The sequence below is a fragment of the Bison bison genome, unplaced genomic scaffold (assembly GCF_000754665.1).
Source record: "Bison bison bison isolate TAMUID 2011002044 unplaced genomic scaffold, Bison_UMD1.0 scf7180017864063, whole genome shotgun sequence".
NCBI lineage: Eukaryota > Metazoa > Chordata > Mammalia > Artiodactyla > Bovidae > Bison > Bison bison.
In genome coordinates, this window is record NW_011494635.1 from 1,324,846 (window position 1) to 1,334,953 (window position 10,108).

Sequence of the window (10,108 nt, forward strand, 5' to 3'; positions counted from 1 at the left end):
TGGCAACTCGTTTCCTACATGATATTTTACATGTTTCAATGCCATTCTCCCAAATCTTCCCACCCTCTCCCTCTCCCACAGAGTCCATAAGACTGTTCTATACATCAGTGTCTCTTTTGCTGTCTCGTACACCGGGTTATTGTTACCATCTTTCTAAGTTCCATATATATGCGTTAGTATACTGTATTTATGTTTTTCCTTCTGGCTTACTTCACTCTGTATAATAGGCTCCAGTTTCATCCACCTCATTAGAACTGATTCAAATGTTATATCCATCTGCAAATACAGTGTAGTGGTATGAGCATGCATGCGTGCTAATTTGCTTCAGTTGTGGCTGACTCTTTGGGACCCCACAGACTATAACCCACCAGACTTCTCTGTCCATGGGATTCTCCAGGCAAGAATGCTGGAGTGGGTTGCCATGCCCTCCTGGTTCTCAAATCAGACCTGGCAGGTCTGAATCCTGCTGAACCATCTACGACTGTGTGACCTGGAGCCTGTCACTTAACCTCTCTGTGCTCAGTTTTCTAGAGAGCGTAAACTTTTCTCCTGGGTCTGTTCTGGTCATAATCATTCTGTTTCTTTTGATGTGGAAAAGGAACTATAATTCTTCATCAAAATACAATGGAATATGTAAATATACATGGATAGAAGTCATTTCAAGTACAGAAATTAATGTGTAACTCTTGTTTCCTCTGGTCTTAAAAATACAATTACTACAAAGAAAAATTCTTATTAATATTTGTGTGCATAATTCCTAAATTTATTTCCTGTCCTCTTGAGAGGTGATTTCCTGGCCAGAACGTCAGATCAGAAATTCCTTCCCTGTTCTTCTTTCCAAGGGATGATTTTCTTCCTCCCATCTCTGTATCTTGGGTGTATTTACCTTGTTTTGCTGGTCACACAATCAGAGTTGCTCATGTGTTCATTTACAGCGTCAAACAAGAGAGTAGCAAAAACATCACCTCTCCATTCATGGCAACATTTCAAACAGCAGGTCTTAGTGCTTTTTCAGCCTCAGATGGAGAAGTGACAGCTCACTGGAGTGGTGATTGGAGTCACCATGTCCCCTCCTCCTCCCCAGCTGGGCTGTCACCGCCGCGGGAAGCCCCTCTTACCTTTGGAAGCTCCCTTGCACATTCAGTCCCAAAGGTCACTGCAGGTGGGCATGAGAGAGAGACGGTGCTGTTTCCAGCCAACTTTAATTACAGGGGCTTTCCAGGGTTGTCTTCTTTTTTTTTCTTTTTTTACTACCCCTCTGTCCCCCTTACCCCGCCTCCTGATTCAGCTCTGTAATCTCCCTAATGCATAATTTATCCCCTAAAAGGGACAACAGAGATCAGCCTCCCATGAAAACCGCTGCAGTTCTATTCCATCACCCTTCCTTGAAAATCAACCCAGTCTGTTCTAACTGTCGGTTACCATTTGCCGTTTCCAAGTAGGACCGCCTGCCATTTCTCCTCTGTCAGCCATCAAATGAAGTGCAGAGACTGGTTGTTTCTTATCTATTAAATAAACTGAGCTGCAAAGAAGACAATGAACGGATCTCTTAGCATACAACTGATATCCAGGGGGACATCCTAAGCTTTTCCACTCTGTTTCTTCCGTACCTGCAGGGGCACTTCCAAAGAACATACACGAATGCATCTCCTTCTAAATATTTGCAAACACTCTGTGAGTTACACAGCACTGAAGTGGTAGAACTTCATGAGCTGGATGAATCTTTAATGACCTGGAGTTGTCTGACCTCTGAAGCCCACTGTAGATGACAGATGCTGCAGGTACCACATACCCTGGGGCTGCTTCCCACACCACCCCAACAGCCATCAGGGTGTTCTGCACCAGGGGGACCCCAGCCACCCCACCTGGCCCCCTCAGGCTCGGACACACTGGCAGACTCAGTGTAGCCCTTACAAAGTCATTTTCACTGCTATTATTTATGGCCCAGTTTCCCCAGCCCCTCTCCCACCCCACAACCACTTTCTTTCACCTACATTTATTTGTTTATTTGGCCACGCCATGAGGCATGAGGGCTTCCCAGGTGGCGCTAGTGGTAAAGGACCTGCCTGCCAATGCAGGAGGCGTAAAAGACAAGATCCCCTGGAGGGTGGCATGGCAACCCACTCCAGTATTCTTGCTTGGAGAATCCCATGGACAGAGGAGTCCACGGGGTCACAAAGAGTCGAACACGACAGAAGAGACTTAGCACACACGCATGCATGCAGCATAATTTCCTCTACCAGGCGTAGAACCCGCACTCCCTGCTATATAAGCAGAGTCTTAACCACTGAACTTCCAGGCAAGTCCCTCATTCACCTACTTTTAAACCCTTTCTTCCTTCTAACTCAGCCAGAGATGATACAATCTATTTCACTCCACCCCCTCCCTTTCTTTCTCCAGTTGTTTCCCCCTCCATCTTCCCTCCCTGATTCAGCCCCAGATCCACCCAACAGTCCACAGCACGGTAGTCACATGAGGGGCTCACCTCCCTGGAAAATATCCTTGGTCCTGGGTTTCAATGAGAACCAGCACACTAGGAGAGTTACCCTATACTGTTTTGCTGGAGGCACACACAATTTGGGTTACATTTAGAACTGGGTAGGATTTTGTGGGCTGGAAGAGAAACCCAGTAGCCAGATCTAACATGTTTTTGTCTTACAGATCTCAAGTGTACAATCCATCCTCTGGCTGGTTCAGTCTTTCTTGTGGTGCCAACTTCGTAGTGAACAGCAAGTAGAAGGGCATAGTAGGAAAACCTGGCCAGAGTGAGGGTGTCCCGCAGTAAACATTGAGAGGACCCAAAGGAACGCTTAGTTAGTCTCGGGTCAGCAAGCTGATAAAGCCTAAACATTCTTCCGTACATCTGGCTAGGAAGCATATTGTCCTACCTGTTGTAGAGAGGCTCTGTGTGAAGCCCCAGGGTGGGCAGGGTGAGCCTGAAGTCCACCCATCACTTACCCATCACTGGGGAAGTGATGGCAAGGAAGGCAAGTAGAGACAATCTTTGATCCTTGGAAGCCTCACCTGGCTGGAGGCTGGATCCTCTACTGGGGCCCAGACATGATCACAGCCACAGCCCAGCCCAGGGGGGCTTTAAGAGCTCTAGTTCCAGGACTTCTCTGGTGGTCCTGTGTTGGGACTCCTAGTTTTCCACTGCAAGGAGTATAGGTTCAATCCTTTGTCCAGGAACTAAGAGCCTACATGCCATGTGGCATGGCCAAAAAAGGAAAAAGAAATAAGTAGTTTTAAAAAAGTTCTAGTTCCACCTCATCCATGCAAGTAAAATTATGCTGATAAATACAAGCAGTCATATTTTTTACCTAAACTGATTTGTCCTGAAATGAATACATTAACAATCAAACTCTTTATCTTCTGGGTTTTTTTCCTGGGGATGCCCCAAAATATAAGACTTTGCTTCTCCTATGAATTGTCTTCATACTTATATTTTTACTTTTAGCTTATGAAAAAGTTACAGGCATTTGCCTGAAGCCAATGTTATTGATAACAATTCTGTTATTGTTACTGACAGTAATAATAATAAGGGCTTGTGTATTAAAAATGCCTACCTTGGGCCTGATATATCAGAGTCGTGAGATAAACAGGAATTGAATCTAAAAATTTTTTGCAAAGTAAAAGTTGGAAATGATGCAGAAATAAGTCACAACTGCACGAAGATAATGGAAAGAATAATCCCCTCCCCGCCTCCCACCCTGGAGTAGGAATGCTTAAAAGCTGAAGGACTGAACTGGCAAAGAATAATAGGCTGACTTCATAACATCGGGTTTTGTGATATTCATGGAGGGATGTGATTTGACCTGTGACTTGTTATTTAGGTAGCAGAAAATTCTAATGGGATTCTACTGTTTTGTGGGATGGGACAATGTAAGTAAATGATCAGTAAAACATGTTTAGATGAAAATTCTGGATGACATCACATAGGCCTCACGTAGGCATAGGCACACAGAGTACTGTGCCCAGAGTAACAATGATTTTGGAATGTTATTCAATGAATACACACACACACACATCCCTGCTGTGGACAGAGCGTGCTTCACCCCCTTGGGCGAGGGTGTGGCTACTTGACTTGCTTTGGTCAAGAGAACGTTAGTGGCTGTTGCCAGGAGAGCCTTGGAAAGTGCCTGAGCAGTCATGCCTGCCCTCCTGCACAGCTCCCAGAAGAGAATATGCCTCAGGTTGCTATTGGTCCAAAGAGGCTGAGAGAGGCATGGTGGTACCGACTTGACACCAACCATAGCTTGGAGCCGTAGCAGCCAGCATTTGTCAGCCTGCAGACCTGTGAGCTGACCTACCACAAGCTTATTGGTTTTCTGGCATTGAGTTTGAGGGTAGCTTGTTACACAGTATTATTGTGACAATAGCTGACAGTTACAATAACCAAAGTCTCATGTTTGGGGAGGTGTTTCGAATTACATTAAAAGACAAACCAAAAGATAACTATTTAGAAGTTAGCATATATATATATAGAGAGAGAGAGAGAGAGAGAGAGAGAGAGATCTAATTTAAGTATGAGAGGTTTTATGAAAAGTATTATCTTTTGAAGTCCTCAGACTCTCCAACTGCCTACAATCTGTGGGCAACCCTGGCTAAACATACAGCTCTCTAATGACCCCAGCAGCCTGGCATTGCTATATATAGCCTGTGAGCCTATAATGAAAAAGCAGAATAGTTGCTAAAAGCCCACATGAAGGAGAAACTGCAAAAATAATGAAACTCTTGAGTTGCATGGGGCCTAAACGCTTAACCTGTTTCACGGAAAGTGAATGCTGTTTTCACATGCATATTTGAAAGAAGGGACAGAGGACCTCAAATTTGGACAATGTGAGGTTCAAGTTTTGGCTCTCCTGGCGGGCTACTCCTTTGTCGTGTCAAACCTCCAGGAGTCACGTTTTGCAGCAGGTGGGTACCTCAATAATTTAAACAAAATGTTGGCTCTTTCAGCCAAGGGAAATGCAGCTTACTCAGGAATGTCACACTAGTGAGTTTGAATGGGGAGGCGATCAGAGCCCCCAGATCAGAATGTCCTAGGGAAGGCGGGGAGGAGGGGCCCTGCCCCTGGCTTCTGTCCCCCTTGGCCATCCGTGTTCGAGAAGAGGAAGTAGGCGAGGACTTCCTAGGAGCTCTGAAAAATGCCTGAAAGCGATTCCAGTTCCTTTTCTTCTAGGCAAGTAAGATAGCCATTATACCTCCTTTCAGTTTGATTTTTGCATAATTTATTCCACAAAATTGAGTAAATACACTTGCCATTTATTTTGTCTCTTAAAATTCCTCTTCATATCATTTCACAAACAGAAGGAAAAAGAGAGGTAAAGTTTTGTGGTAAAATTGTTACAGCTTGCCTGAAATGTGAGTCCACAGCAGTTTCTTTCTTTGTGAAGAGGTAATAATGCCAATTCCATGTCAAAAATAACATATGAATAGCACATAATACATTTCACTCATATAATAGGATCATTGATCTTAAAATTTATATCATCATCAGAAGAGCATATGTAATTACTTCTGTAATATTTTTAAGAAATATAAATAAATTGTATCATCAAAGTGCTCTCACACAGTAGAAATCTTTCGAGATTATTTTATGATTTTATTTTTCCTCACCAAAAGAATACCCATCAATCTCTCGCTAGGTCTTAACACATTAAATTGTAAAACTCAGGATTTGAATCTTTATAAAATTATCTGTTGCAAAGCAGAATGTTCTAGTCTTTAGTTTTCAAAAAAAAAGTTTTCTTGAATCAACACAATTCAACAATTAAGTATTAAAATGTCCTTACCATCATGCACATGACTATTTTTTTTAACCATTGTCCTTTTCATGACTCAAGAAGAACTTGCATTTATTGCAAACTTTCACCATTTTCCCCCCTTAATAAGTATAGCAAGTAGGGGACAAAAGCAAGATAAAAGGTTTTATTTTCGACCGTTTCATTTAGCATAATTTCAACTTTCAAATTATAGGTACATAAACAAATATCCTACTTGTGTGTTAAAAGTACTTGACTACTTTGTGGGATGTTGTGTGTCCATTCTTTGCTAAATTATCTTGGTTGCCGTTGCTAGGTAACACCGCTGGCTTCCCACAGCTGAAAAAAAATGAGAGGGTTGGAGGGAGTAATTCAGCATCATTAGCACTTGACTAATAAGGTTATTGGTTTGTTTTTTTTTTTAAGCTATGTATCTTAGCAATTTGCCCCCTTTTCTAGGGAACATCATCATTTATGGGAACTCAATTGACACATACACCACTGTGGAGACCCTCTTGAGCCTGGGGGTCAGGGGCTCCTGCATCCACCTGGTACAGCACCCACCCACATCCATCATCACCTGCATCAACGACTGCGCCGTGGAGGGCGCGATAGAGGACGCACTCCAGGCTGCAGGGGTGAATGTGTACCGGGACGCACTGCTGGCTCAGTGGAACAATGGGCTGTACCCCGACCCCATCCACACCGCCAGCTTCACCACACCCACCAAGCCCTTCCAGCTCCCCTGCTCCGTAAGTAGGTCCCCGGAACCTCACTCACCACCTTGGGAGAGCTACCAGCTTTGGGGGACTTGGGGTCTGAAAGGTGATGGGTGATGAGCTTACAGTCGCAGTTTCCCTGCCACCCCTCTCCAGCCCCTGCAAACTTTCAGAGTTTCTGTAGCTACATAAAGAGCCACCCAAACCGAGTGACCTAAACCAACAGTAGTCATCCTTGCGTCTCTCTTGTCGTCCCAGAGTGGGAGCCGGCTCATTGGGCAGGAATCCCTAGAGGTCTTTCCTGAGGATGAAAGGGGACTGGGTGGGGCTGGAGCCATAGAAAAGGTGTGTCCCCCCGCTTGTCGGGCTGCTGGTGTCAGATCAGGCTCAGGTGAGATGCTGATCAGAACAATCACAGACGGCCCCTCCATGGGACTGAGCTTCTCCTCAGCGTGGTGACTGGTTCCAAAAGCACTGGGACAGAGACAGAGAGGATCAAGAGAGATGGAGAGAGACAGAGAGATGGAGAGAGACAGAGAGATGGAAAGAGACAGAGTGATAGAGAGAGACAGAGAGAGAGAAACAGAGAGATAGAGCCAGAGAGAAACAGAGATAGAGACAGAGAGAGCCAGAGAGCCAGAGATAGAAACAGACAGATGGAGACAGAAACAGACAAACAGAGAGCCAGAGATACAGACAGAGAGATAGAAACAGAGATAGAGACAGACGCAGAGAGCCAGAGATAGAGACAGACCGAGAGATGATAGAGACAGCGACAGCATCCCTCCTCCTGTGACCTAACCTCATATGTCAAGCAGCATCCTTCGGAGTCCTGGAGGCAGGTCACCGAGGCAGCCCACATGCAAAGGAAGGGGAACTGGACCCTCCCCCGCCTTCTATTTGTGGATGGAGTGTCAGGATTTGAGGACTGCCAGCTCCCATACTTCGGCCACCTGATGCGAAGAACTGACTTATTAGAAAAGACCCTGATGCTGGGAAGGATTGAAGGCAGGAGGAGAAGGGGATGACAGAGAATGAGATGGTTGGATGGCATCACTGACTCAGTGGACATGAGTTTGAGCAAACTCTGGGAGTTGGTGATGAACAGGAAAGCCTGGCATGCTGCAGTCCATGGGGTTGCAAAGAGTCAGACACGACTGAGCGACTGAACAACAACCAGCCCCACTGTGAGCAAGTCCCAGGCGCCGTGCTACCCTCTTGCAGTGCATTCTGTCCCCTCCTCACACAGCTCTGTCACAGGAAGCACCCCCACTTTACAGACAGAACACGGTGACTCCCCATCAGCTTAAGATCTAACCCAGTTTAACAGGGCCTCAAAGTGTACACCGTGTTGACCTCCTAAGATTCTGGAAACAGCTACAGTGGGTCTTTCCCTGTGGAACAGGGACTTAGAATAGCTCAGCTCACAGCCTGTTCAGGAGACGAGCAGAAGCCAGGAGGAAGAGGGGAAGGGGCCAGTTGATGTGCCAGAGAAGCAGGAGACCCCTCAGGGAGGGGGCTGCAGTCAGCGTGAGGGCTGGACTTATGGGGGTCAAGGGTGTGTTGACCCTTGGGTTGGGATGAAGGATACCAGCAGCCTGTGGTGGGAAGACCACCTGGAGGAGGCCTCTGAGGGCTCATGGGGGTCCATTACCTGGCAGTATGGGCCAGTCAGCCTAAGTCAGGGCTTCTCGCCCCAGTGCTCTTACAGGTGGGTGCCATGACCCTCGTCCCCCAGAACCTAGACAGGAGGAGCTCAAGGCAGACTGCATGCCAGAGGAGCTTCCCTACCACCTCTCATTTCATTCTGATAACCCAGGGGATTCTACATTCTGCTCCTCAAGAACATTCATTCCTTCCTTCACTCTGCAGAGATTTATTGAAAGCCTACTAGGTCTCAAGCTCGGTCCTAAGTATGAGGGATATAGCAGTGCAAAAGAAAAAGTTCATAGTATTTTAATAGAAAAGTGTATGTACTTTTCTACATATCTACATATGTATGTCACAATACCTATTTAAGAGAGGAAAAATAAAGATCTTCTCATTGGAAGTTTCCTCCGAAAATGATGATCCTAGAAGATGTGTGCCAAGTGTACCCTGGGGGAATTCTGGGGGTAAGTACAAACCCTGCCTAGGGAGCACAGGTACAAGAAAACCTTCCCCAAGTATCTGACTGAATACAGGGTCTGTAGCAGCCCCCACAGGCCTTCACTCTCCTATTAGGTCAGAACTAGAATCAAGGCAAAGACACCTTGCAGATACTTTCAACCCCCTTGATCCAGCATGCCTTCCTGCCCAGACTTCCCCATAAAGTAATGAGTCAGACCGTGGTCCACTGTCCTTGGGTCCTGTCTCCTGCTCCCCTGCTGTGTTTCTCCCCACCCCACCCCACCCTGAAACTCTCATCTGTGTTTGGCCAACAGTAAGTACCAGCTGGAGATTCCCAGTTGGCATTAGTGGTAAAAAACCCACCTACCAATGCAGGAGATGTAAAAGATGTAGGTTCTATCACTGGGTCAGGAAAATCCCCTGGAGGAGGGCATGGCAGCCCACTCCAGTCTTCTTGCCTGGAGAATCCCATAGACAGAGGAGCCTGGCGGGCTATGCTCCATGGGGTCACAAAGACTCAGACACGACTGAGTGACTTAGCATAGCACAGGTACCAGCTGGGGATCAGAAGCCTAAAGAAGGGAGAGATCAGGGTATGTATCCCTCTGATGATCAGCTTTGAGTAGCGTCTCTGTCAGGGCACTAGGAGACTTTTAACAAAAGTGAAAGTGAGTCACTCAGTCGTGTCTGACTCTATGCAACCCCGTGGACCATAGCCCTCCAGGCTCTTGTGTCCATGGGGTTTTCTAGGCAAGAATATTGGAGTCAGTTGCCATTCCCTTCTCCAAGACTTTGATGGGGACAAGTATCTTCACATCTCCACTGTGGTTGTGGGGTCATGGTTTGAATTATGTCCCCTGGAGAGCTATGGTCCTAAGCCTCAGGACCTGAATGTGACCTTACTTGGAAATAGGATCTTAGTGGTTGCTGTCAAGCAAAGAGAAGGTCCTCCTGGATTGGGGTGGGTCCTAAGTCTGATGATTGGTGCCCTTATACGGAGAGAAAGATGTGATGGCAGAGAGGAAGCCCACAGGAAGAAGCCTGTGTGCTGACGGAAGTAGAGATGGATTGATGGCAGCCGCCATCAGATCCTGAATAGCACAAATAGGCAGCAACCGCCAGAAATGAAGACGAGGCGAAGACCTGTCTAAAGTTCTCTGTCTAGCTAGATGTTTGTCGATTGTATTGATTTTTTTCCCCCCAAAGCACCAGCTTTTGAGTTTGTTAATTGTCTCTGTTGTCTGTCAGTTTTCTCTCTCATTGATTTCTGCTCTTAACAATTATTTTCTTTTTTTCTGCTTGCTTTGGCTTTACCATGCCTTTCTTTTCCTAGTTCCTTAAGGTAGAACCTTAAGGCATTATTTATAGAGGCATTTAAAGCAGGTGTTTCTTCTAATACTCCATATTTTCAGCCAAGATGTAATATTCAGTTGGCCTTATAGGAGCACATGAATTGTGTTTGAGAGGTATGAGAGATCCGTGACTCAGAACTTGTGTTCCCGGGGACAGTGCTGG

The 10,108-nt window shown here is 46.0% G+C and overlaps 1 protein-coding gene across 1 annotated transcript in view; it reads left to right on the forward strand.

The window, feature by feature from the left end:
- Nucleotides 1–10,108, forward strand: part of CFAP61 (cilia and flagella associated protein 61) — a 250,115-nt gene that overhangs the window by 184,892 nt on the left and 55,115 nt on the right. Inside the window, 1 exon segment of the mRNA XM_010836599.1 lies at nt 6,225–6,517. Coding sequence (XP_010834901.1) covers nt 6,225–6,517 — 293 coding nt within the window.